The 26,835-nt window shown below is 49.7% G+C and overlaps 9 protein-coding genes across 9 annotated transcripts; 4 read left to right on the top strand and 5 right to left on the bottom strand.

The window, feature by feature from the left end:
* Window positions 1-1,128: 1,128 nt before the first annotated feature.
* On the bottom strand, window positions 1,129-1,977 carry N7447_007619 (uncharacterized protein; the record flags this gene model as incomplete). The annotated part of the gene is made up of 1 exon (XM_057231881.1): window positions 1,129-1,977. The coding sequence occupies one exon, from the start codon at window positions 1,975-1,977 to the stop codon at window positions 1,129-1,131; it is 849 nt and encodes a 282-aa protein (XP_057083646.1).
* A 2,149-nt stretch (window positions 1,978-4,126) lies between these two features.
* Window positions 4,127-4,481, bottom strand: N7447_007618 (uncharacterized protein; the record flags this gene model as incomplete). Its single annotated transcript, XM_057231880.1, has 2 exons — window positions 4,127-4,409; window positions 4,471-4,481. The coding sequence occupies 2 exons, from the start codon at window positions 4,479-4,481 to the stop codon at window positions 4,127-4,129; spliced, it is 294 nt and encodes a 97-aa protein (XP_057083645.1).
* Window positions 4,482-6,095: 1,614 nt separating this feature from the next.
* On the top strand, window positions 6,096-6,854 carry N7447_007617 (Short-chain dehydrogenase/reductase SDR; the record flags this gene model as incomplete). Its single annotated transcript, XM_057231879.1, has 1 exon — window positions 6,096-6,854. The coding sequence occupies one exon, from the start codon at window positions 6,096-6,098 to the stop codon at window positions 6,852-6,854; it is 759 nt and encodes a 252-aa protein (XP_057083644.1).
* A 558-nt stretch (window positions 6,855-7,412) lies between these two features.
* N7447_007616 (uncharacterized protein) lies at window positions 7,413-8,117 on the bottom strand (the record flags this gene model as incomplete). The annotated part of the gene is made up of 1 exon (XM_057231878.1): window positions 7,413-8,117. One exon carries the CDS (start codon window positions 8,115-8,117, stop codon window positions 7,413-7,415), a length of 705 nt encoding a protein of 234 aa, XP_057083643.1.
* Window positions 8,118-9,077: 960 nt separating this feature from the next.
* Window positions 9,078-13,383, top strand: N7447_007615 (uncharacterized protein; the record flags this gene model as incomplete). The annotated part of the gene is made up of 4 exons (XM_057231877.1): window positions 9,078-10,098; window positions 10,151-11,003; window positions 11,073-11,173; window positions 11,249-13,383. 4 exons carry the CDS (start codon window positions 9,078-9,080, stop codon window positions 13,381-13,383), a joined length of 4,110 nt encoding a protein of 1,369 aa, XP_057083642.1.
* A 630-nt stretch (window positions 13,384-14,013) lies between these two features.
* N7447_007614 (SDR family NAD(P)-dependent oxidoreductase) lies at window positions 14,014-15,060 on the bottom strand (the record flags this gene model as incomplete). Its single annotated transcript, XM_057231876.1, has 4 exons — window positions 14,014-14,282; window positions 14,338-14,605; window positions 14,659-14,906; window positions 15,024-15,060. 4 exons carry the CDS (start codon window positions 15,058-15,060, stop codon window positions 14,014-14,016), a joined length of 822 nt encoding a protein of 273 aa, XP_057083641.1.
* Window positions 15,061-15,671: 611 nt separating this feature from the next.
* Window positions 15,672-17,084, top strand: N7447_007613 (uncharacterized protein; the record flags this gene model as incomplete). Its single annotated transcript, XM_057231875.1, has 1 exon — window positions 15,672-17,084. The coding sequence occupies one exon, from the start codon at window positions 15,672-15,674 to the stop codon at window positions 17,082-17,084; it is 1,413 nt and encodes a 470-aa protein (XP_057083640.1).
* A 193-nt stretch (window positions 17,085-17,277) lies between these two features.
* N7447_007612 (uncharacterized protein) lies at window positions 17,278-18,445 on the bottom strand (the record flags this gene model as incomplete). Its single annotated transcript, XM_057231874.1, has 3 exons — window positions 17,278-17,665; window positions 17,734-18,218; window positions 18,281-18,445. The coding sequence occupies 3 exons, from the start codon at window positions 18,443-18,445 to the stop codon at window positions 17,278-17,280; spliced, it is 1,038 nt and encodes a 345-aa protein (XP_057083639.1).
* A 570-nt stretch (window positions 18,446-19,015) lies between these two features.
* N7447_007611 (type I polyketide synthase) lies at window positions 19,016-26,537 on the top strand (the record flags this gene model as incomplete). The annotated part of the gene is made up of 10 exons (XM_057231873.1): window positions 19,016-19,076; window positions 19,127-19,907; window positions 19,959-20,070; window positions 20,117-23,272; window positions 23,320-23,511; window positions 23,563-24,252; window positions 24,305-24,511; window positions 24,558-24,635; window positions 24,687-24,764; window positions 24,816-26,537. The coding sequence occupies 10 exons, from the start codon at window positions 19,016-19,018 to the stop codon at window positions 26,535-26,537; spliced, it is 7,077 nt and encodes a 2,358-aa protein (XP_057083638.1).
* Between the last annotated feature and the right edge of the window lie 298 nt (window positions 26,538-26,835).

Genomic DNA, 26,835 nt, shown 5'->3' with positions numbered 1-26,835 from the left:
ATCCCCGCACCGAGAAGCGCTGCACTTTTTGCTTCTTCATCGGCAAATTCGAAACTATGGTTTTGACAGTTATTTGTATAGTGCGATAGCTCACGTCCTGCTCTGTGCTCGTGCTGGACATAAATGCGAGACATCTTAGCGCACAGCGAGATGGACTCGGAGACAAAATATAGGGGCCAGAGATTTGCATGTGAATTCTGGAGTGCATAAAGCAATCGCAGTAGCGACACACAAAAATTATAATTTTATTCATGGTAGTAGAGGAGCCGAGATACCTTATGCTACAGAGAGCTTAACTTCCTATCCGGAACGCTCTCTAAAAGAAACGTAGTCTGGGGCTAATGCTTCTGCGATTAACTTCGCTAGATAAGTCTTTAACGTGGAAGAAGCTGGTCGGACTCTGACCAGTGCATCGATCCCTAGTGATATGGGAGCTCCTCTAGATAACCCATCATGGCGTTAATAGAAGTAGTGCTTCCCCAGAGGTCGTGATATTAGCCTTAATCGAATGTCTATTTTGACCGAATATAATGGTTCACCTTACTATTCCACGAGCCCTCATCCATGATTAGACTGTAATCCGTGCTACCAGATCAGAGATGGCCGAGGCACGCATTATTCCGCGAACACTCCATGAACGGGGAGAAGTTAATGCACGGGTTAGTTAATGAGATACGACGGAATCTGCTTGATATCTTAATCGACTGTCGAACCGAAGCCGTCCAGGTTTGCCTCTTGGTGTCCTGTTATTATATCTATTATAGTTCGCCGAGTATTGCTTGGACTGTCTCTGGTATGGGTGTGAGGCCTGCCTATGCCCTTCATCTTTATACAAAATCAGTCCAATGTAAAAGTCCAGTCGTGGATGAGATTCGCTCTCGCTGTTAGAACCAAGCTATTGTCGGCGACACCTTTGCTTCTATCATATATGGGCGACCCTCCTTTGTTGAAACTGGGCTCATCGCTTTACATGCGCTCAGAGCCATGGATGACCTAGTCATCGATCCACTTCTGCTGAAACATAAGTGGATATCTGGTGATGAATTGCCAACAATGACAATATCCTTGAAGTAAAACCGCAAAAAAGCAATAGCAGAGAGGAGACATGGTAGACACAAAAAAGCGAGACTAGGTAAAATGTTGAACGCGCCAGATAGATTCAGCGAAAGGCACCAAGTCCTGCTGGTGGAGAGCAATATCACTTTCGGCTGACCCTGCTGTGGGCTGTCGTAAGAATAAAAGGTGGAATGGTATGATAAGCAGATTTCCTGTAACGAACACTTGATCGCTAACCCTTGCAATAGTCACTTGCTGCGTTCGTTCGATATCTGTCCCAATCCATTGCCATACGTCAATTGTAAGACGGGGGGCACGTCGATCAACCTTAATAGTCACTGTCAAGTTTGCGCCCCCCTTGGTAGAGGTAAGCCACCAGCCCACGTCCCGTTCCAACTTAGCCTGTGACTTGGAAACGGCCACTTCAAGGCTAACAGTCGGTTTCCCAGTGTGCCCGGGCTGGCCCACGGCGGGGCCCCAACCCCAATCTGCTTCCTTTCCACTGCTGTTACCTCGAATGGTAACTCCGCTGTAGTTTTGGAATGCAAATTGCAGTCCCATACCGGTTAGAGCGAAGGTGATCATGTTGTTGAACCGGGCCAGCATTTCCGAATGCACTGGTCCCATCATTTTGACGAGCACGAGGCTAGCCGTAAGATCAAAGGAGACTCGCAGGGAGAGATTGGTGGTAGCTTGGTCTTGGTCTACAAAATCGGATCGTATGTGGCGTTCTCTCACTTCGAAAAGGACGTATTCGCCAGTCGTCTCTATGGCCTGAGAATCGTTTGATCTTTCAAAACGTTCACGTTCAAGACTCATGATCTCGCCGAATTGATCTATCCCATTGTATGCATATTTAGGGATTGACGGTGGTAGATCTTCAAGGAATTTAGCGCTTTGAAGCTGGATCTGTCGAGGCATTATTCTGCAAACATCTATTATGACAAGGTAACTACGAAGGTGGAAGGTGCGGCCAACAGTCAACAACGTATGTGAATCACCGCTTATAGGCACCCAATCGGGGTACTGTTCCGGTACCCTCGATGATTGTCTTTTGAGGATTCATAGTTAGCCGTTAACTGATAAGATAGTTCTTGCGATAATGCTACTTTGTACTATTAAGGATGAGTGACTAGGCCTCAGGCACCACACAGAGTCGCAATAGGTTGCCCCATCCATCTCCGCAATACCAGCACTGTCTATCCCCCATTCCACTCGGAAATTGCGGAAACTCTACAGCTGCTTATTGCTCGAAGATATGTCACAATCAGACTTAAAGCGAAAACGGGCCCGAATTGCATGTGAACCATGTCGAGAGAGGAAAAGAAATTGCGATGGCGCCGAGCCTTGCAGCACTTGCCGTCAATGGTATGATTGCCACTACGAATGTCAGCCACGACAGAAGCACCATGCTCCCCAACAGCCTCCAAATGAAATTGCCCCGCCAAGATCTTCACAGCCCATTAACTCAGTGGATACACATGGGGTGTATCGTCGTGTATACACGGAGTACGTATTACATCCATAAGTATCGCTGGTTACGCCCGAGTGCAAATATAGAAACCTCTGTCACCATCTATTCTACTGTGACAGACTTATTATAAACACATTCTCCGTTCGTACACGCCTTGGGTTCAACGCCGACGCTACAGTGAGGCAGTAGAGGGCAGCAAAAATCGCCGAATAATCGGCGAAATGGAAGCCCTGACCACTATTCGTATTGACTGTGCTCGTAATACTGTATGACTTGGTTTCTATTGGGGGAACTTTAGTTTTACCTAGTAATATACAGACAGTCAGCTGAACTATGATATGCATAATCCTAGTAAGTACATGATCTTGCATCTATGCAGTCACCGTTTGAACAAAGAAACATATTATGCCATCTCTAGCCCCTTTATCTCAGCTTCATTATTCTTATTTATTCTAATATAAAATGTATGCCCAAATACAGGAATTGTCGATAATCGTAGTACAATCTCAGTCAGCTCTGATGTGAATAGTCAAGGTCAATCTCAGGCGCCATTATCTGCATCGGAATACCAAAACGCCACATACCGCCCTAAACCGGAACCAGTGCCCAGGTGAGCAATTGGGATGCAGTCTATGGAGTGCCAGAACCTTGGCAGAGACGAGAATTTCGGGCTGCTCACGTTTTCGTTATCTTCTGTAAACTGAAGGGATCTTGGCCCTTGTAACTTATTTGTCTTTTAACCTTTATCTACTACCAGTGTTGAGGCAGTCTTAAGGTGCCCAGTTACTATTCACCAGGATTGGTCTTCCTCCCCCCCTAAACGAATAGCGAGAAATGCACTAGCAACCAAGCCGATCTCCGAGCATTTGTACAACAATTATAGCTTTGACTGGAATGACTAAGATCGACTAACTGTCGAGAAAGTTTGTCTCGCTCACATCGATGTACGAAGTCGCTGAACGTTGGTCTCCCGAGATCTAGCTCCTGGACCTCCCCGAGGTCGGGAACCCAGATGGAGGGCGGGCAGTGGCATGTCTTGCGTAATAAACTCTCCCAGCCCTGGATCTCCACTTGGGCTACGCCGCCAGTGCAATCCATCATCTATTAACAACCTCGATATCCTTTCACCTTGCCATGGCACCTTAGCGTGAGGTTTAAGAAGTGACTTACAATTGAAGCTTAGTTAATCTCTACTCCGATCATGCCATTCAATTACGTTACTTTTTTTTCTTTGGAGCTTCATCAAGTCACCTACATAACCTCAAAATACGCAGCCAATTAAGAAGGTATTTATTCCTAAACTAGTCGTCTTGATAATGTCAATCACGGGTATGCATTTTCTGTCCCTTATTTTGCTAACTCTGTGCATTTGAAAGTGTCAATAGGCACCTTGTTATTCGTTCGAGGCAATGGCATCGTGCACACCCTAGAGCGTCAGGCCAAGCTATGTTGTACTATATTATTGTTATCAATATGCCGTTGCTAAGACCAATCAAACTCACATCTTACAGTAGACCAATGGTAAAATCTCCTTTGACTCTCGCAGAGATTTTAACCTAATTATCACATCAACCCAATGGTCACATCACTCTTCATTCACGCATAGAGCTCTACCTCAACTTCCAGATCCAGCTCAATCTTGATATTCAAGCTGCTGTCCTCCTCGCTCACGTTCGCTCGTCGATCCTTGACCCATGATTCACAAAAGGGACTAATCCTTCCTCCAGGGAGTGGCGCTGGGACTACCTTGCCCTGGCATTCTTGTGGCGCGGGTGCCGTTTGTGCGAGTTTCGCAAGATTGCAGCTGCCTGTAGGGTTGGGAGGGCGTTGGAGTTGTGTCTGCTCTTCGGACTCTTCGTCCCTGACTTCTTGTTGACGTCTGCAGATGCCATTAGTTTCGCGAAGGGTTAAGAGCTGAAGACGAATATATGGAGACGTACACTTGAGACATGATGGTGGATTGAATATAATACTGAGGATTGATATAGCAAAATTTCATCTATAAGAAGGATGGTGGAAATCGATATTATTTTACATGCTCTGATATCATTGAAAGAGAGGCGGGCTATCCCTTGAATTAATGCGGTACCACAAGCACCAGGGGAGGTACCCCCCAATAATACGCCACTTGCACAACACCAATGCCTCAATAACTTGCATTCGGGAGATTTTAAATAAGTTAGGCTGCATGGGGTCGGAATAACGAGTCATAATATCAACCATGGCACTATGGACCAAATAGAAGAAATAGACTGCATTTTCCTCAGTGACGCGTTTCACGGAAAAGGAATCAGCAAACGTCGACTCCCACTCTTCTCGAAAGACTTTTGAATAAAGCATCCTGTGAGACCATCTCGAATCCAATCAAAAAGAATCATAGTCCTAGGACTACTCACTGCTATAGCAGCTTGTCCTGCGATCGTTGGTACTACCGAAGCAGTCCCCTAAGGCCAAAAAAAGGCGAAAGAAAAACACAGAGGTGTGAAATCGAATCTCATCATTTCTTGCGCTAGGACCTCAAGCGCCAGCAGGTACATCGATGGATGCTCCGTAGTGTTACGCGACAATAGGGTATGCATTCTGCCAGAACTGGAACCCCAATAAACCTGTCGCCTTTGCTACTGCCGTTGATAACTATGGGTTGGATTGCCACATGCTGAGGGTGGGACCGATCTCTCACTGCATCCATTCGCAGGATATTTCCTCCCCTATCTCGAAAAGATTGGGGTCGCAAGGGAGAAGGAATGGTCTCCAACGATATGCGATGAAGCGCACACCTAATTTAGATATACGTGGACGAAGACACTTATGAGGTCAAATACGGCCTGCGAACAGACTTGGAGGACCATATTGTTGGGCCATGGGCTTGCACGCCACTCAAGAAGAGAATCGCTTTGGAGGGCTGGGAGGGTTTTATGGCGTGTGGAACTTGATGGAGCATGGGCGTTTTTTTTTTTACCGGGACGACGATGGCTTGCAAGAGAAGATGTTTAAAGGAAGGATTTTAGAAGTTGAGCTGACAAGGAAGGAAAGAAGGAAGAGTAGAGATGATGAGGGTTAAGTAGTCTTTAAGAGGTAGAATGATAAATACTACATGAGTTATGATGACCTGATTCTATGTGGAGAAACAGAGTGTATTTCTACAAGAAAACAACGCATTTCGCACGTCTTATCAATTGGAAGGTGATCCGATTTCTGCTTCAATCATGGGGAATATGGGGTCGAATGCCTGTCCAATATTACTAAGGACGTTGACTTAGAAAGTCCGAAGTGAATTCCTATATAGAGGAGGGGATTGCCTGGTATATCGAGCAGCGGCTTTCATTGTCCCTACCTTTGGTCTTGTTACTTCAGCCCGGGTAGGCCGGGCTGCCTGTGCTAACTAGCAAGGATCGCGATTCCAAGTCCAGCTAAGTCCAGATCTATCATCTTAACTCCATCAAAAGCAGTTCTGACGTTTCTTTGGATATCAGGTATTAATTGACAATGCTCTGTCCGATCAAAATTGACTACTAGATTGCAATATCTTTTATCCTTCCCAACCCAAACATTAAACATTGCCATCATGGCTGTCACTAGGCCCTTAATTCTAATCACCGGTGCAAACCAGGGCTTGGGATTCGCGACTGCACAACAGCTAGCCAGCACTGGAAAATACAACCTTCTTATTGGCGCCCGATCCCAAGAAGAAGCCGAAGAAGCAATCAAGCAGTTACAAGAGTCTAGCATTGATAGCTCTCTGACACCTATTGTCGTCGATCTCGACCAGGACGAATCTATTGCTGCCGCAGCCAAGTTTATCGAAGAACGTTTTGGATCACTGAATATTCTCATCAACAATGCCGGAATCAACAGATCGTCCGACCCAAACGTTACCCTACGCGAGACCTACCGAGCCGTGTTCGAAACCAATGTGTTCGGCGTGGCAGTCATGAATGCTACCTTCATACTAATACTACGCGCCTCAAAGTATCATGACCGGCGTATCGTCAATGTGACGAGTGGCCTAGGTCAGATTGGCATTGCGTACTCACCTACTTCGGAGTACAGTGCTAAAATCTGGGAGCTGCCCGTCTACCGCAGCAGCAAGTTGGCGATAAATATTATTAACGCTGTTGATGCCGTTAGTCTCAAAAAGGAGAACATTCTGTCAGTCCTAGCTGCCCCGGGCTTCTGTCGCACCAACTTCTGGGGTGGGAATGGCGTCAAATCTGCAAACGAGGGTGCTCAGCCAATTGTGCGGGCTGCTATTGAGGGTACCTCGAAAGAGCTGTTTGGAAAGCTTGTCGATGATGAGAACACGCTGGTTGAGTTCCAATGGTAGAATCTCACTTTTATGGGGATTGCGAGGGTGATGATGTAGGAAAAAGATTAACAATAGTTGTATAAAATCTTAACCTAAATGTGCCTCGAAGAATCCTTGTTGAATAGAGCAACTGGCGGATAGGATTCGCCAGTTGTTGATCATGGTCCGAGAATTTCGTCTCGGGAGTTCTTCAGTTGTTCACACTTCGAGCAAAGTACCACCTTTTTTATTCAACGTTTGTCTGGAGGTCTCAAAATAAATACTAGAATATCTTCCTACGACAATGGATGAGATTGAGAACTAGGTAAAGGGGAAAAAAAGACCTTGAGCCCATATTTGTATCAATATAGTACGGATATGGTCCCACGAGGACATATTTTGAAGTGCGTTGGAATTGCATACGGGGTGACACCTGGGAGCTAAAAGCCGAGAAAGCAATAGTGATATCAATCATTGAAGCTGCGTATATTCAACTGTGCCATGTCATGAGCCAAAGTGAAGGAATAGTCCGATTACGGAGTTAGATCTCTTCATGCTATTGATATGAACTTCCTTGAGAGAATCTGTCGCAGCCACTCACAATGCCCAAGTCTTCTCAATCTCGAGACTATCCTCCTCAATCTCCTTCCAACCCAAGTTGCTCCACCTCACAGGCCTCTCAACAGCATCAACAAACTGTTTCAGCGCCAACACCGTCTGCACCGCCCATCGCGTCTTACTAACTTTCCCAACGCCAACAGCCAACGGCGTTATAAGAATTCTCTCAATCTTCCTCGCAGATTCTACAGAACGATTATGCCCCTCCGCCTGACACAACAAGCTCCAAACACACTCATACACAACCTCCCGATCCCAGCGGGCATCGCTAGGCTCCCGCATTGTCGGACAAATAGCCACCCATTCACAGCCGTGCTTGTTCTGCTTTAGGTCATGTGGAAACTCGACAAGCGTGCACGAGCCCGGCGGCGCAAAACCGCGCCATTTCTCATAGAGGACTGTTTGTGCTCTGCGCGTTAGAGCGTGATAGTCTTGTCGTGGACTGAAGGTCATCGAGATGGCGTGGTCGAATGCTCCGTCGAGGCGGGCGTAGGAGTTTGCTGGCGAGACAATTAGGTCGAAAGTTGTTCCTTCTGGGAGAGAGTTGAGGCGCTCGTTTATTAGGGAGATCTTTAGTTTTTCTGGGTTGTGGTCTGGCCAGGTTGTTTCGAGGGCATCGTTGAAGGCGTCCATGAAGCGGATGTCCATGCAGAGCAGGAGGATTTCGGGGATGTTGGTTGTCATCTTTGCTTGAGGGGGTGTTAATGAAAGACAAAGTATTGTATATTTGATAAGAAATGATAGGTTATAGACAGCAGCGTGTGGCCAAGGCTAAGTAGACCTCGGGAGCCTCAAGTCAGCAATTTACACAGCCCCGCGTATGTGGGGATTCCATTGGGCTTGACTGTGGCTTTGCCTGTTGGAGACAGTTGATAAGAAGGATGAATTTATCATATACTAGCTATACTTTAGGGGAAGCTACTAGGTACGCCCAGATACCTTTCTTTTAGTTGTAGATGTCATGATTTGCAGGCAGAAATTCAACATTCAGGCACCAACGACGTGGGCCCACTTTCTTCTTTCGGAAGTGAATGTCCTCGGGTATATGACTAAGTTCCTGTAAGTATTCTGATGAGAAATTGGAAAGATCTATTGGCTGCATGTTCATATTCAATGAGAACAGCGTTTCGAGGCAGCTTGTCACCGAGAAACATGGCCAAATTAGGCCAAAGACTGGGTTGTATGTTGGTCATTGTCCCGTAGAAGTCCGGAACAACTCCTCGCTCACATAAATCCTTGGCTTTCAATCCTCGATATGCGATGGGTCCACAATTAAACAAGTGGACTCCTTTATGGGAGGGATCGTGTTCAGAGGGACCTCCACCATGGAACTGGAAGTGGTTAGGAAATAATCACGCAGATTGTTTCACGAATAAGAACCTTGAAAACCACAGAGCTCTTTGACTCGTTGAGCTTCTAGAAGAACGTCACATTGCCAGACCCTATTTCACAAGTCTAGTCGGCGTGGCATTGGCAGATCGGCCTGCGCCTCAGCCGCAACAGCGCACATAATACCCCTCCCAAAGAGGGCCAGTGCGTAAACATCAGCAATGTGCATCTTAAACTTTCGTTATTCTCAAAAGACCTAGCCTTGCACTAGTTACACTACGTTGACTGAGGCCTAGACCCTCGACGTCAAAAATTATGGCGACCATGAACGCTTTAAACAACTCTGACCTATATACCGTCGGATGGATCGCAGCTCTCCCCATAGAGCGTGCTGCAGCGACTGTAATGCTCGACGAGCGCCACAGCACGCCGCTTGACTTTGTCCAACATCTCTCCGACATGAATTCATACACCTGGGGCAGAATGGGTGAACATAACGTTGTGATTGCGTCGCTCCCTGCCGGCTTATATGGAACGGCTGCCGCTGCGAATACGGCGTCGAATCTTCTCTCATCCTTACCCCATATCCGAATCGGCCTGCTGGTTGGTATTGGGGGTGGTATCGCCCGACCTGACGATGGTCGCGATATTCGGCTTGGCGACATTGTCGTCAGCCAGCCACAGGGGACAACTGGCGGAGTCATTCAGTATGACCTCAAAAAGACTATATCCGATCAAAGACAGGAGCGAAAGGACTTCCTTAGTATGCCTCCACAAGTGCTTCTTCAGGCACTAGGGTCTTTGCAAGCAGAACACGAACTCGAGGACTCCATGGTGCCTACATTTCTGAATGCTATGCCGCGAAAGTCCCCGGCCGGTAATGGCATTAAAGGAAATAATGGTTATTTTCATCAGGGGATGGAAAATGACAGGCTTTTCAGGTCGTCATACACGCATATAGGGGGACATGACTGCCGTGGTTGCGATTCAACAGAAGAAGTGGAGCGCGATATGCGGGACACAACCGATCCGGAAATTCACTACGGCATAATTGCATCTGGAAACACACTTATCAAGGACGCTGCCACGCGAGACAGGATTGTGGAGGATGTTGGTGAAGAATGCATATGCTTCGAAATGGAAGCTGCTGGCCTGATGAATCACTTTCCATGTCTTGTGATTAGGGGAATTTGTGATTATGCTGACTCGCATAAGAATGATCGGTGGCAGCGATACGCCTCTGCTACGGCTGCTGCCTACGGGAAAGAGCTTCTCAGCTACGTGCCTGTCAGGGGACTTCAGGAGACACGGAAAGCTCTCGATGTTCTCAATTCCAGTTGGTCCCCTTCGCCTAACTGAAGTTGAGCAATCTGCTTATTTTTCTAAAGTGAATCAGGATATAAAAAGCCTTCATGTCCTAGCAGGCAATACGATTATAGGAATAGATGGTCTCAAGTTAAGCAGTCACTTCAATGCCATTGAAAAGTGGCTTTCGCCTTGTGACACGTCGACCAATCTCAACGAAGCGCTGAAAAAGCGACTAGAAGGAACCGGTCTCTGGTTTCTCCAAAGCGAAGCATTTCAGGCGTGGGAAAAAGGAGAACGCCTGTCCCTCTGGGTGCATGGAATCCCTGGGTGTGGGAAAACAATCCTTAGTGCTACGGCTATCGAACATCTCAATCAAACAGCTGCAATTGAGTCTTCGCCCATTACGCTTGATTTTTTCTTCGACTTCAGCGATGCCGATAAAAAGTCATTGAATAAGCTTGTTCGATCACTTATTGCACAGCTTTACTCAAGATGTCCTGATTCTCGGGCAGAGCTGGATAGAGTGTTTTCGTCTCACGAAAACGGGAACAATCAGCCAAAAGAGAAATCAATTTTGGAGACATTCTCGAAAATGCTGAATCATGTCAAACTGATTCATATCATCATCGATGCTTTGGATGAATGCGAAACAAGGAAGGAGGTACTCCTTTGGATAGAAAGCCTCATCAACCTGAAACATCCAGGCCTCCACCTGTTCATTACCAGTCGAAAGGAAGAAGAGATTGAGTCAGTATTACAGCACTTGATCGATAATGAGGGCATCATCCCCCTCCAGGGAGATCAGGTTAATGTTGACATTCGCGCGTATATCTATCAACGACTGCGGGATGATCGTGGATTCGAGAGGTGGTCCTCACATCCAGATGTACAGAGCAAGATTGAGAATGAGTTGATGCAAAAGGCTAATGGAATGTAAGGTGAAATCTTTTACGGTAATTCAGAATGTTGCAGTTGACTAGTACTAACTAATAATAGGTTCAGGTGGGCTGCATGTCAACTTGATGCTCTACAAGATTGCCTAAATCTTGAGTTGCTTGAGAAGTCGCTCCAATCTCTTCCCAAGACACTGGAGGAAACTTACGGTAGAATATTGGCCAGCCTTAGCGAAAACCATAGAGAGTATTCCCTGAGGCTATTGCAGTTTTTGACATATTCAGATCGTCCTTTGACGCTCCAAGAAGCTGTTGATATTATGGCGGTCGATTTAAGTCGAGATCCCTGCTTTGACCCGGCACGGAGAATGCCAAATCCGCGGGAGATCGTGAGATTCTGCTCCAGCCTCGTCTCTCTGGTCAAGAGAAAAGTTCAACCGTCAATGGGTGATTCCTATTCAGAGGACTCATGGATCTACAATTCAGACTGGTCAGAGGAGTCAGAAGACTTGGAGGACTCAGAGGAGAACTCAGAGGAGTCAGAAGACTTGGAGGACTCAGAGGAGAACTCAGAGGAGTCAGAAGACTTGGAGGACCCAGAGACCTCGGATCGCCCAGAGGCTTCAGAGGCTCCAGATGACCAGGAGGAGGTGGAGGAGCTTCAGTTGGCACATTTATCTGTTCAGCAATACTTAAAGTCCAGTCGGATTCAAAGTAGTGTCCCAGGCCATGTAATTGATGCCGGTGTGGTGTTTCAAGATGGCATGTGTGAAATGAACGCAAGAGGTTTAATCACAAGAATATGCCTCGCATATTTATCTCACCCAAGCGAGCACCAAACTAGTGAACAAATCCAGGCGGAATTTCCATTCGCGCATTACTCTGCTCGGCTTTGGATTTATAACGCAACCACCACTGAGACAGACGAGATGGTTGAGCAAAGTATCATGGACTTCTTTTTGCCAAGGGGTCAAGCATATATGGTATGGCGTAAACTATGGCGCCTATATCGCACAAGATCAGGTTCATATCCAGCAATCATAGCAGCTCCGTTGTATTATGCATCCTTTTATGGCCTAAAGCATACGGTACAATTGCTACTGGAGCGAGGAGCCGACGTCAACGCACAGGGAGGCAAGTTCGGCAATGCACTCCAGGCAGCTTCAATGTCCGGACACAAAGATATCGCACAGCTACTCCTCGTAGCTGGCGCAGACGTTAATATAACTGGAGGTCATTATGGGAATGCACTTATAGCTGCTTCAAGCTCTGGGCATAAGGACATCGCACAGCTACTACTCGCAGCCGGCACCGACGTTAACGCACAAGGGAACTTCTATGGGAATGCACTACAGGCTGCTTCAAGCTCTGGACACAAAGACATCGCACATCTACTCCTCGCAGCCGGCGCCGACGTTAATATAACTGGAGGTCATTATGGAAATGCACTTACAGCTGCTTCAAGCTCTGGGCATAAGGACATCGCACAGCTACTACTCGCAGCCGGCACCGACGTTAACGCACAAGGGAACTTCTATGGGAATGCACTCCAGGCTGCTTCAAGCGCTGGACACAAAGACATCGCACATCTACTCCTCGCAGCCGGCGCCGACGTTAATATAACTGGAGGTCATTATGGAAATGCGCTTACAGCTGCTTCAAGCTCTGGGCATAAGGACATCGCACAGCTACTCCTCGCAGCCGGCACCGACTTTAACGCACAAGGGAACTTCTATGGGAATGCACTACAGGCTGCTTCAAGTTCTGGACATAAAGACATCGCACAGCTACTCCTCGCAGCTGGCACCGACGTTAACGCAACCGGAGGTCATTATGGGAATGCACTACAGGCTGCTTCAAGCTCTGGACACAAAGACATCGCACATCTACTCCTCGCAGCCGGCGCCGACGTTAATGTAACTGGAGGTCATTATGGGAATGCACTTATAGCTGCTTCAAGCTCTGGGCATAAGCACATCGCACAGCTACTCCTCGCGGCCGGCGCCGACGTTAACGTAACTGGAGGTCATTATGGAAATGCACTTATAGCTGCTTCAAGCTCTGGGCATAAGGACATCGTACAGCTACACCTCGCGGCTAGTGTCGACGTTAACGCACTGGGAGGCTTTTATGGGAATGCACTCCAGGCTGCTTCAACGGCCGGACATAAAGACATCGCACAGCTACTCCTCGCAGCTGGCACTGACGTTAATGTAACCGGAGGTCATTATGGGAACGCACTTATAGCTGCTTCAAGCTTTGGACACAAAAGCATCGTACGGCTCCTCCTCGCGGCCGGCGCCGAGGTTAACGCAGAAGGATACTTTTATGGGAGTGCACTACAAGCTGCTTCAAGATCTGGACATAAAGACGTTGAACAGATACTTCTCGCGGCTGGCGCCGACTTCAATGCACCCTGAGGCTATCATCAAGGTCCACCTGGTGTTGCTTTATTCCACAGTAACAAATATATCTGGTAGGTACCCTTACAGGCTAGCGCTGAGATCATTCAAGGCCCGGAGGAAGGGGCAGGGAGAAGCTTTGGTGGGGATACAGCGAGCACGAGTATCTCCAGGATGCTTGGCAAGGTCGAGAGGTCAGGAAGACGAGCTGCAAGGAAGTTTATATCCTTCCAAGCTGCCCGGAAGATGGTATCTTCAACAGGCCGCAAAACCATGTGACTCTTTCAGTAGTATTTTTTTTTTGAGAATCCAAAGACTGTATTCTTGAACCTGGTACTTTGTAGATGCAGCTTTCAAATGTAAATAATGATCCCACTAAATTAATTGGTCGAGAATATGGGCAGCGGCAGTAACCCTCATTACTCGGGTCCTTAACTCCGTGCTGCCAAACTTGAAATCCTTCTCTATGACTTCACTCTTCGTAAGTTGAAGCTACCTCTCCCTAGAATAAGTCATGATATATTTACAAGACGCACTGTTCGCTTTTGAATAATCTCAGATGAGCGTATGAAACCCCTACGGGCTCGTACGCATAACTAATAGTCAGCTGACGGCCTACATTGAACGATGACCAGCAATCAAATATTGTCACGAAAAAGGTTGATTTGACAATTGCAACGATGATCCCCCGTCCACGACCAATGTATGCCCATTGACATAGCTGGCAGCCTGAGAGGCCAGAAACACCACCGCGTCGGCAACCTCCTCCGGGTCGGCCAGTCGTCTCATCGGCAAATCACCCAGCATAACACCCTTAACAGCCGGTGCCTCGTCCAGGAATTTATCCATCAACGGCCCTGAAACATACGAGGGAGCAACGGCATTGATTCTAATCCCACTGCGCGCGTTTTCAAGAGCTGCTCTATCAAGTCAGGGATCCACGTAATGGAACCAAAGAAAGAAAGCACTCACCGGCAGTTTGAACCAGCCCTTTGACAGCGTGTTTGGCCGCGATATAATTGCCCACTCCGAGGAACGCCCCTTCTGAAGCCAGCGAAGTTAACACTACTATTGAACCCCGGGTTTGGGTCCGCCGTCTAGTCGAAACTAGCTCCTGGACGGTCATTGCCCGGATCACCTCGCGGACGACTAAAAAGCACCCGATATTATGCACCTCGTCCATGCTCCTATAGGCTTCTAGGCTCATGTCGCTGATCGGGGTTTGATTGGCAGCGGGGGTCTTTCGTTGGTCAGAATCATCTATCACAGAAAATCACAACCCGGTTGGCTTACTCCGGCTGTAGTCACGCAGATATCGATGCGGCCATAACGCTCTTTGGCTTTCGCTACCATCTCTTGCACCTGCGCTTCTTCGCGGACATCAACGTGGTAGGCAGTTGCCTCATAGCCTTCTCGCCCTGCGACAGCGTAGCTTGATGTGGCGGTTTCTTGGGCTTGGGAGAGATCGATGTCGGCGCAGACTAGGGTGGTGAGTCCTTGCGTGACAAGCGTATAGGCGACTGCGCGCCCAATGCCACTTCCTATTGTTTGATTAATCTATCAGTTTGGACAGTGACTCGCGCAAACAGTTGGCCGGGGAGTTGGTGTTGGGATTGAGGTAGACGAAAACCAGAAAGGGGAGTAAATAAACAGCATACCAGCACCAAGAACCAGAGCGACACCTTCCACTTGCATTGGGGCTATGTACGTGTTCTGTTCAACCTCTATAGTTGCTGGCGACTTGAGTCTTCTTTATGCAGGCCGTCGCGTCCCAACCCACATCTTTCGGCAGTGGGGGCCGACGTAAACCTAATGACGTGCGTGATGTATGACTCTGGATATCATTCACATATGATAGTGGGTACGTGGAATTAGAAGGTTCAGGATGTCAATCCTACCTTGGAAGTCCAGGCTAGACTTGGCACAAAGATAGGAAATGGGATCGACCGGTGTCCTGCCACATACAGGCGACTTGCCAATCTCAACGTCGAGGACGGCCCGCAGTTGGCGGCAGTGGCGGCGGGCCCTTGGTCGAGTGCTCTCCTTTTCCATCTGAAACGGGGGCCAAATACTAAATTCGGGTAAGCTCTCTATTCAGGTTACATCGTCTGTCAACCCCTGTATGCCAACCCCTGTATGCCATCACCCTATAGGTATTCTGAGAATCTCCACGCCATCGGCCTTTTGGCCAAAGGAGAGATTCGAGATGCCTAGAGCCAATTAATCTCTCATCCGTATTTTAATCCACTGCCATGACCAACGAGAGGTCCGTCCTGCATCGATCACCCAGCAATAATCGCCTCAATATGCCATGGACAACAGCTAAGCAGTCGGTGAATACCTTCACCCGGCCACTTGGCCCAAACGAGGTGTTCATCAAACTGGTCAGCGATCCCGGCCACCCGCTCGGTCGTGAACACTGGGCTATCAACTACACGGTCACTATCAGTCCTCGTGGGGCATTCACAGCCTTGTCGGACTCGCCTGACCTTCTACCAGATCTCATCCGCTACAGTTGGTTGCATTTGCGCTTCCAGCACCCCAGTCTAGCTGCGCATCCGGACTCCAACTCTAATGCTATCTACGCGGTTCCTGACTCTGCCGATGCTCTTAAAGAATGGACATCGCAGACATTTACCGTGGAGGGCAACGCGGAGTCCGCCGACGAGGTGATCCCCACCATCGCACCAGCTGCCGACGCCCGGCTGTACTATGTCCCCCAGTCGAGTGAACTGCTCCTGCACACCGCGCACTGGCGCATGGATGGAGTCGGTGGCCTGCTCCTCCTCGGCCAGCTGGTAGACCTGATGGTCTCGCACGCTGACACCCTCCTCTTGGGGAAGCTGCCAGACCCGTTCGATTCCTTCCAATGGGGATTGGAGGTCACACGGCTGGCGCCACCAGTCGAAGAGGCGGGCAACATGCCCCTCACAGCAACTGACGAGCAGAAGGCTGTCGCCCACGGGGCAGTCGGTACCTTTGCCCTGGCGGCGGGCGCTCTCGGGGTGCCCTATACCGGGGATGCCGCGACCGTGCCCTCCGGCACACGGGCCGCCGAACTCATGTTCTCACCCGCCGCCACGTCCGCCGCTGTATCGGCCGCAAAAGCACGCGGCATCGGGATGACAGCCGCCGTGCATGCCAGTCTGGCCGCAGCCAACTTCCGGCACGCGATCGCCGAACACCAGGGCCGCCACTACACCAGCACCATCAAACAGTCGCTGCGGCCGTATCTGCCCGAACCGTACTCGACCCCCGCAGCAGCATCGGGGCTATACACGTCCGGCTGGTTGGCGCGGGTCGATGCCTCCCGGACCTGGGAGGAGAATGCCCGCATGTATCAGGCGGAGTATGAGAAGGGCATTAGTAGTGAATATCTCCAGGCACATCGGGAGTATGCGTCCACTTTGGTGGAGGTGATGAAGAACCTGCCAGCTCCCACAGAGCCGCCTAGTGATATCGATATCAGTAGCATGGGGATTATGGAGAAATATCTGGAGCGCGAATATGGAGCCCCGGAGCGTGGGATTAGCATCACGCATGCTGGGGTGGGCGTGGAAATAATTTCGCGCCAAGGTGTGGTTTTTGTGTGGACATTCCGTGATCAGTTGACTCTGCGGCTGGTGTATAACGAAGCTTTCCACACCCCGGGGCAGATGACGGAGTTTTTACACGACATCCAAGCGGACCTGTTGAAGGAACTGGGGGTGGCGGAGTAGAGGACTATCTGATTCAAATGGCCGAGAATAGAACGGCTTGCACTATAAATTTACTGTTTATGATCCTCCTTTAAGCTTAGAAATTCAGTCATTCAATGTATTCATCTTCTTTCACTGGTTTTTTTCCATTTTATTTAGGGGAGGGCAGACATGCGCCATAAAAGTAGCAAGAGACATACATGCCTGCGATCCATCAGACACTATCCCGCTCCGAGACCGATCGTGTGGCGTCGATGGTCATTTGAGTGTGATATCTGTTCGGAGTACCCGAGTGCATGTCCATCAGGATGGCCTCTCTATCTTCTTCGATGGGACGGAATGATCGGTTGCAACTTAACAAGTCCGACGCCGTTTGCTTGCTCACAGACAATGACAATGCACCGGTGCTCTGTTGCATATTCCTGCGTCTTAGGCGGCGTGCGAGTTCCATAATATTAGGGAGGCAGACGGACATGAGAGAGATCGGGCCTTCACACTGCACCCAACAGATATATTCGATGGTGCTCCAAGTCAGATCGGCTTCCAAGGCCGAGCCGGCCTTGAGGAGAGTAATGAGGCGACCGACAGACACGATGACCACTCTGGCAGGTGTCGATGCTGGTTAGCAAGCTCCTGATGAACCGCGTTTGATGTTCTAGAGAGAACTTACGAGTAACCGCAAATAAAAAGGCCAGTTAACAAGACCTTTTTCGCCTTGGTCATGTGCAACGACCATAGAAGTGGCAGCGGGATTAACAGGATGATCAAATCCAGGATCGCGCTGGGCGCAGCAGTCCCAGTAAAGAATTTCCACTGCTTGAAGCATCTGGCGTTGGGGACGACTTCCCAGGAGGCATCTATGGGCGTACACTGGAAGGTGGTCGCCAACCAGGCCCCGATCAGCCAGCAAACGCAAAGCGTACCGACCACCCAGATCGTAGGGCGGAGCCAGCTGGCTCCACGTCTGAGCACTCGGTCGTAGAAGCAGAGCACCGATAACTTGGGCAAGGTAATGCATGCATCGTATAAGTAGGCGGCGGCGAAGACAATCTTGGGGCCCTCTAGTTGATTGCTGATGGGTAATGTGGCTGAATGACGGCCTAACCCCAGGGAGATCCAGTAGAATATAAGGGCTGATTCGGCGATAATGAAAGGCTGCAAGGGTTACCACATAGTCTTTTGTGTCAAGTCGAGGAAAACGCCTCTGGGGAACGCACCAATGTCAGGATGGCAAATGCGTCGTCATAACCAAACTTGTGGGTGGGCGAGCCCCAGATGGACCAGCATCGGAGGGCGACCGATACTACAGCCAAGATGAGCATCACGACACAAAGGGCGATGAGCCCCGGCTGTCGGTTACCATCAGACTCTGCGGAAGACATGTTAGATCCGCGATGTCTCGGATCTGAAGGAGAATTGGCCTAATCATGGGTATAAATGGGGGAGTACAGACCTGAGACAAAAAGGAGACGAGGCAATGCAACAATAAAGCAAAGGCGTTAGTGTAAGGATAATCACCCACGAGCGTCTTGGCCCGACATGCACGTACGAAGTACCTAATCAAGATAGAATCACCGGCCGACGGAGTAGTGGGCCATATTGCTTTCTGCATGAGCACGTTATTTCCGAGACACGGCTGGTGGCCTTAGCTCTGGGCCGGAAGGAACGATGGAGTTCCTTGTTTTGCGCTGTGGAAATGAGGAAGATCGCCAGTCCAATTGGATTAAACAGCCCGATCCACATACCTCACAATTATCATTAGCGTATTCACTACTGCATCAAGTGTAGATATCACATATCACACCCCACAGTGTTTGCCGCCGAATCTACCGAGTGTGGCATAAGAGAATAACAGACATTTCACGCACGGAAATAATGACACTTCAATTGTAGGCCCTTCTTTAATCCACTCGAGGTTCCGACAAGACACTTCTGTTTTGAACGTTAGCAGAATGGAGCACCCAGAATGGACTCCTGCACGCCAATGCGAACCAATCGCAATCGTGGGCATAGGTAGGAGCGCTAAATATTCATCGAATCCGGTGTACTCACATATGCATTAGGATGCCGATTACCGGGGAAAGCCTCATCCCCATCCAAACTGTGGGAATTGCTTGTCAAGAACGAGACGGGCCATTGTGCCGTTCCATCAGAGCGCTACAATGCAGCGGCATATTATCACACGGATGCCGAGCGACCAGGAAGTATCAATTCGACCGGTGGATACTTTATTCAGGAGGACATCCGCGCCTTCGAAAATGCGTTCTTTGGGATTAACAATCTCGAAGCCACATCCATGGACGCCCAGCAAAGGAAGCTCCTCGAAGTAACCTACGAGGCGTTGGAGAATGCCGGTGTGCCATTGGAAACAATACAGGGCTCAAACACCGGCGTGTATGTCGGCAACTTCACCAACGATTTCTTGAACATGCAGTACAAAGACCCAGAGTACTTTTCCCGGTATAGTGCTACGGGATCGGGATTGACCGTGCTGGCGAATCGGATTACACATTGCCTCGATCTACGTGGTCCGTCCCATGTGGTTGATACAGCTTGTTCGTCGTCCTTGTATGCGCTGCATTCGGCCTGTTTGGCCCTGGATGCACGGGACTGTGACGCGGCCGTGGTGGCCGCTGCAAACCTCATCCAGTCTCCGGAGCAGCAGATGATTGCCGTGAAAGCGGGGATTTTATCGCCTGACTCGATATGCCATACCTTCGATGAATCAGCCAACGGATATGGTAGAGCGGAGGGTGTGTCCGCTGTATATCTGAAGCGGCTTAGTGATGCATTGAGAGATGGAGATCCCATTCGCTCAATTATTCGAGGAACCTCTGTCAACGGGTGAGTCTTCTTACTCCGGTGGTAGGTCTAAATGCTAATCGTAACCCCCAGGAATGGACGGACACCAGGAATTGTCCAGCCCAGTGTGGAAGGGCAAAAGGCTGTTATTCGAGCGGCGTATCGTCGGGCGGGTCTGGACCTGGGAGACACGGACTACGTCGAGGTAAGCTTCTCCAAATGCTGACAGATCACCATACTGACAGCGGAAGGCGCATGGGACCGGCACCAAGGTCGGTGATCCTATGGAGGTCGAGGCCATAGCCGATGTTTTTCGTCATCAGACGGGACGGCCGACCCTCATTGGAGGAATCAAGCCGAATGTTGGTCACAGCGAAGGAGCCAGCGGTCTTTCAAGCCTAATCAAAGTCACCTTGGCGCTCGAAAATGGGTTAGTCCCTGCGACGGCCGGGGTTAAAGCGATTAACCCGAGCATCAAGCTAAAGGAATGGAACGTGGACATTGTTACTGCCAATCAACCGTGGCCGGTATCTCAGGTCCCGCGAGCCTCGGTCAATTCGTTTGGTTTCGGGGGCTCAAATAGCCATGCAATTCTGGAAGCAGTACAGACGGACCTATTGACCAACCGCTGTAGGGATCCGCTGGTAGGCAAAAATGCAGGGAGGCTCTATCTGTTACCTCTTTCGGCTCGATCGAAGGCATCCCTCAAACAGATGGCTAGTAACTTAGCTGATTTCGTCTCCCACTCAGCTCGGCAGATTCGAATCGATGATCTAGCTTTTACGTTGAGCTGTCGTCGCTCCAAGATGGCTACTCGTGGCTTCCTTATTGAATCTCAAGCAAGCCTGGATAAGGGGCTCAATATGGCGACCCTGAACCTGAAAGATTCTAACATTGAGGGACCATTCCCGTTGGTCTTTGTTTACACTGGACAGGGCGCACAGTGGGCTGGGATGGGCAAACAGCTTCTGGGCCATAGCCGTGTGTTTAGAAAGACCATAGGCTATCTTGACTCTTGCCTCCGAGCCCTTGATCCAAAACATGCGCCCGCCTGGACACTCGAGGGTGTTCTGCGAGGTGATGAGAACTGTGATATAAACGCCGCTGAAATATCACAGCCATTATGTACGGCGGTGCAAATTGCGCTGACGGACCTACTCAAAGATTGGGGTGCTCTGCCAAAGATGGTGACGGGCCACTCTTCCGGCGAGATAGGAGCAGCGTATGCGGCCGGGGCTATTGATGCCCGGCAAGCCATCTTTTCGTCTTTCTTCCGCGGAAATGCTGTCTCCGAGGACTCCACTGAGGGTTCAATGGCTGCTGTGGGACTTGGGAAAGATCAGACCGAGGCGATAATCGAGCAATGTGGGTTGAGAGAGTCTGTTACCGTTGCTTGTACGAACTCGCCAGAGAGCACGACCGTGAGTGGAGATACAGTTGCCGTCAAGGAGCTTCTTAAGACATTCGAAGAAAAGGATATTTGGGCTCGAAAGCTAAAGACCGGAGGTAAAGCGTACCACTCGCACCATATGAAGATTTTGGGGTCAAAATATGAGTCCTTACTCCAGCGCTACTGGGATACAACTAATGGCAACCACGACGCAAATGGCGCTGTGAATGGTCCGTCATCAGTGGTCATGATTTCCAGTGTGACTGGTGGGCTGGTAAGTACAAATCAGGTTGGGATGCCCGCATATTGGCGTACAAACCTCGAATCTCCAGTCCAATTTGATGAGGCGATTAGAACTATCCTGGTACGTGGCAGTTGCCATCTGGTAGAACTTGGTCCGCACTCGGCTTTACAGCTCCCCATCAAGCAGAATGCCTCGACACTCGAACAAAGTCACTATATTTATAATCCCTCTCTCATACGTGACCAGGATGCTTGGTTGACTACCCTTCAGCTTGTCGGCTCACTGTTCTTGCATGGACACGATGAGATTCAATACCACAAGATGTTTGCGGATAGACAGACTGTCTTGGTTGATTTGCCTCCTTATCCCTGGGACTACAGTTCTCCCACCTTGTGGTCTGAGCCTCGCGCCAGTATCGAGTTCCGTCATCGCAAATACCCCCGGCACGATCTCCTCGGGTCCCAAGTGTCGGGAGGGAGCACCGCAGGAGTGACGTGGCGAAATGTATTGAGCCTCAATGAAGATGAATGGCTTACGCATCATTGCCTGGGCCCGTCGGTGGTATTCCCCGCCGCTGCATATATTGCGATGGCAGTCGAGGCGATGTGCCAGGTTGCAGGTCTGCAGCTGGAAGATTGTCCTGGTGTGGAACTTCGGGATCTGAACTTCATCAAAGCTCTCGACATGGATCCCGAGCGAAGGCCAACAGTGGAGATTTTTACCGAGATGCGTTCGATGAAGATTTCCAACACGACGAATTCAGATAAATGGTGGAGATTTGATGTGGTCTCTGTCGACAGTGATTCCCAGACGACGTTGCATATGAACGCGGCTGTCCGTCTAGCCGAAACCTCGCCACGGACAACTCGACAGATTAAGCTTGACAGATCTAAGATGCAACAGGATGCGGTCCGTGTCTGGTATGACAAGTTCACTCAAGAAGGGCTCAACTGGGGTCCCAAGTTTGCTGTCATGGAGGAGGTCTTCCGAGATCGCGCACGCACGGCGCACGTAGCAGCAGCCACTACACATCTCCAGCGGGGAAAAATGTTTGGTCAATACATTGCACATCCAATTTCCATAGATGCAATGCTACAAACGGCTTTCATTGCGACTACTAGTGGCTGGGTAAGTAAGCTCCGGGCCACCGTCCCTGTTGCGATGGACTCGGTTTACATCTCCCCTCCGTCGGCTCTCGACATGAACACCGACAAGCCATGGTGCATTGACACGCAGTCGGAGAGTGTAGGATTTGGAACGGTGAAAATCAATGCAGAGCTATACAATTCGTCTGGTCAGGTCTTGATCAGGATGGGTCAGGCTCGTTGTATTGCCTACCAAGGGAACAGACAGACGGAAACCACCGAGCAACGCAATCCTCTCATGAGAGCTACATGGAAGCCGGATCTCTCTGCGCTAACAAGCTTAGGTCTTGATGAGTATCTGAACTGGTTTGGACAGAACTATGGCTCCAAGGAATTGGCTGATGAGGACATGTTGCCCTTGATTGGTGCCCTAGATTTGGCCTGTCACCAGCGGTGTAATAGCAATATTCTCGAACTTGGTCACCAAACCCGGATAGCGGAGATTATTCGTGGGCTCTTACGTGTCGACTCCTCTTTCCAAAGGTATAACACTTATTGTCGAGGAGTCTTTGCAGACAATGATCTAGTTGGTGGGGAGGTTTTCTCGGAGACTGCAGATGAGCAGAAACCAGAGCTCCCAGCCGGGATTCCACAGGAAAGGAAGTTTGATATAGTTATCGTCCCTTCAGTATGTTTGACTTTTCACAGCTTTGACTTGACGCTGATATGCAATAGGTTGATCTCTGGACGCCGGCCATTTCCAGCTGGCTCACATCAGGAGCAACTGTGATCATGATTGGGAATGCACTCAGTGATGATGTCAGTTGGACGAAGGTCATTAAAGGAGGTGGTTCGTTTCCTGTAACAGTTGCGACTATGGGGGGCCTGGCTAGCAAGGGGAAGGTCGACAAACCCCCGACAATCGTGGTGAGCTCTTTTGATGGCCTTCCATCATGTATATTTCTGACAAGTATGCAGGTGACCCGAGATCACAACATAACACGTCTAGATTTACATCTCCAAAGGGTCTTACAAGAACATTTAGGATCCGTAGTCAATATTGTTGGTTTGTCCCAGGTCACCATCGAGACCGTTCCGGACCGATCGTTTGTCATATCTACCCTAGAACAGCAGCAGCCTCTTCTAAGCAGGATTGAGGAGGGTGAAATGGCACAGGTGAAAAGTATTACCGATCGTGTAGCCATGATTTTATGGGTCGTCAATGGTGGCTTCGTGGAGGGAGAAAACCCCGACTTTGCGCCAGTTCTGGGACTCTCCCGTGCGCTTATGCTCGAACAGCCTTCCCTTCAATTTGCGGTTCTAGATTTGGACGATAAATCAGCATCATCTCCCGACACACTGTACAGCATCGTCAGTGTTTTGGACCGACTGATCCATGAACCGGAGCCGGACCTTGAATTCGCGCAACGAGATGGCGTCCTTCATATCTCTCGCTGGGAACCGGACGAGCGTCTCAACGAAACCTTCCGTCTCAAGCAAAATAAGAAAACCATTGAGCTTCCTCTAGCAACTTCCGGGCGTTGCGAATTAGGTATCAAGGACCCGGGACAAATGGACACGATCCATTTTGTGCAGAAGGAGTATCCAACCGCGTTACACCCAGATGATGTGGAAATCGGCGTGAAGAGTGTAGGCATGAACGCAAAGGTAGCTCTCATGCATGCGAGGATCCATTAGCGGCGTTAATAACAAGAAATAGGATCTGTATGCCATAAGCGCCAAAGTGGACACCAAGGATGCATCATGCTCGTGTGAATGCGCCGGTGTTATTACTGCTGTGGGAGAGAGCGTTTCCGAGTTTAAGGCTGGTGATCGTGTAGTTGCAATGGCCCCCGGCCATTTCGCAACTGTCGAGCGCTTCCCACATTGGGCAGTGTGTAAACTGAGCGACGAGGAGGACTTTACGGTAAGTGATCGAGTCTCGACATGAAAGCAGAAGCTCATGCGTGTAGACGGCCTCCACTATTCCGATTGTGTTTTCGACGGTTATTTATGGACTGAAGCACCGGGCGAATCTGCAACCAGGGGAGGTATGTCGCCGTGGTTCTTCACTCGCATGAGCTGGGCTTAATATAGATTAGACCGTCCTCATTCATTCCGCTGCCGGGGGCGTTGGGATTGCGGCAATCCAATACGCGAAGCATCTCGGGGCAAAGGTCGTATTTCTGCAGATCCAGCGGTAAGTTCGAATTAACTAACTCACTCGATAGATCTTTGCCACAGTCGGAAACGAATCTAAAAAGTTATTCCTCATCGAGAAGTATGATCTGGATCCAGCGCACATTTTTAGCTCGCGCGATTCATCCTTCCTCCCTGCCATTATGAAAGCCACTTCTGGTCAGGGAGTTGACGTGGTTCTGAACTCTCTTACCGGTGATCTTCTGCGCAGCAGCTTTGAAGCATGTGCCGACTTTGGCCGCTTCATAGAGATTGGGAAACGTGACATCCTTGATCATGGTGTTCTGGATATGTCCACGTTTGGTCGCAATGTCTCCTTCATGGCATTTGACCTGTCTAATCTCTATCACTCTAACAAGAAATCCTACCATCAACTCTGGAAAGCCCTGCTTACAGAGAGTCTGGATCTAGTGAGATCCAAGATCTGTGGGCCGTGTTTCCCAATCAAGACATTCGACTCGTCAGATATTACCGATGCTTTCAGGCACTTCTCCCTAGGCACGCGAATGGGCAAAGTGACCGTATCGTTCCAGGATCCGAACATCAAAATAAGGGTGATCCCGACGAAGTATGAAACTGCCTTTAGTGCCCAAAAGTGCTACCTCATGGTCGGGTGCCTGGGCGGGCTAGGTCGCAGTCTGTCTAAGTGGATGATATCTTGCGGTGCTCGACGATTCATCTTTCTAGGTCGATCCGGTGCCGATAGGCCTCAGGCAAAGGAAATAGTCGATGATCTACGAGCCCAAGGAGCCCACGTCACAGTGATCCGGGGGGATGTTTGCCGGTACGAGGATGTCGAACGAGCGCTGGAAGCCGCGGATTGTCCCATTGGTGGCGTGATCCAGGCGGCCATGGCACTCAGCGAGGCCCTCTGGAGTGATATGCCGCACAGCGCATGGCACACTACCATCGGCCCTAAGGTTCAGGGCACTTGGAATCTTCACAATGCGTTGAGCCAGGGTCGAGACGCCCAGCTGGACTTTTTCGTCATGACCTCGTCCATCTCTGGGACCGTGGGCACAGCGACTGAAAGCAACTACTGCGCTGCCAACTCCTTCTTGGACGCTTTCGCCCGTTATCGCAACCGTCTCGGGCTGCCGGCCATCTCCATTGGCTACGGGATGATTTCGGAAGTGGGATATTTGCACGAGCACCCCGACATCGAGGCCCTCATGAAGCGCAAAGGGATCCACCCCATCAACGAAGACGAACTGATCCAGATCATGAACATGGCCCTTGTAAACCAAATACCATCTACGTGGGACTCTCGGTACGATCATCTGGCGGGCAGCCACCTTCTCACCGGGGTGGAATTCATTGGTCTCCAGGGGCAACGGGAACGGGGATTCGAGGGAGACAATCATGTCTTTGCCGATCCTCGAGCTGCATTGTTCACTGCGTCCTTTTCTCGCTGCGCCGCGGGCGAGCGCGAGACGCATAGCGCAGCGGCGCATCTCCCTGGGGAGATCGCACGAGCGCTGCGCGACAACCAAGATACAGAATATATCCTTGATACACTTCGGGGTGTTGTATCGAAGAAGCTCTCCAATCTTATCCTTCTGCCGGAGAGTGAGCTGGAAGCAGATCGGCCTCTGGGCGACTTCGGCTTGGATTCTATGCTGGCTGCCGAGTTTCGAACGTTTATTTTCCGCACATTCGAGGTCGACGTACCCTTCATTGTGCTCTTGAAAAGGAGTACGACTGTGAATCTTCTAACCGGACTCATTGCCCAAGGCCTGCAAATGAGTACTTAGTATTTCTTGATTTAGGTCCGGCAGTCCCATCAGTTCGCCCTTCTTATTCTAGTTATTTTTTTTAGCTTACACCAGCAAGAATGGGAGGTCCCCATGATGACCCTGACCAAACCAAACTATATCCCACTTCATCGTATATATATGTTGTAGTGTATGCCGGATCCTAGGCCCTCTATGTGAATTTCCCGATCGAGAGGGGGTTATAATTAGGCCGAGGGTATAAGGACAAAAGCCTGGAACACAGACGATATTGGAGGTTTGGGTTCCTTTGTCCAGATGAGATTACCAACCATGCTTC

Source organism: Penicillium robsamsonii (genome assembly GCF_028829455.1).
Source record: "Penicillium robsamsonii strain IBT 29466 chromosome Unknown utg000004l_segment0_segment0, whole genome shotgun sequence".
NCBI lineage: Eukaryota > Fungi > Ascomycota > Eurotiomycetes > Eurotiales > Aspergillaceae > Penicillium > Penicillium robsamsonii.
This window is presented reverse-complemented; position numbering and strand designations above follow the sequence as displayed.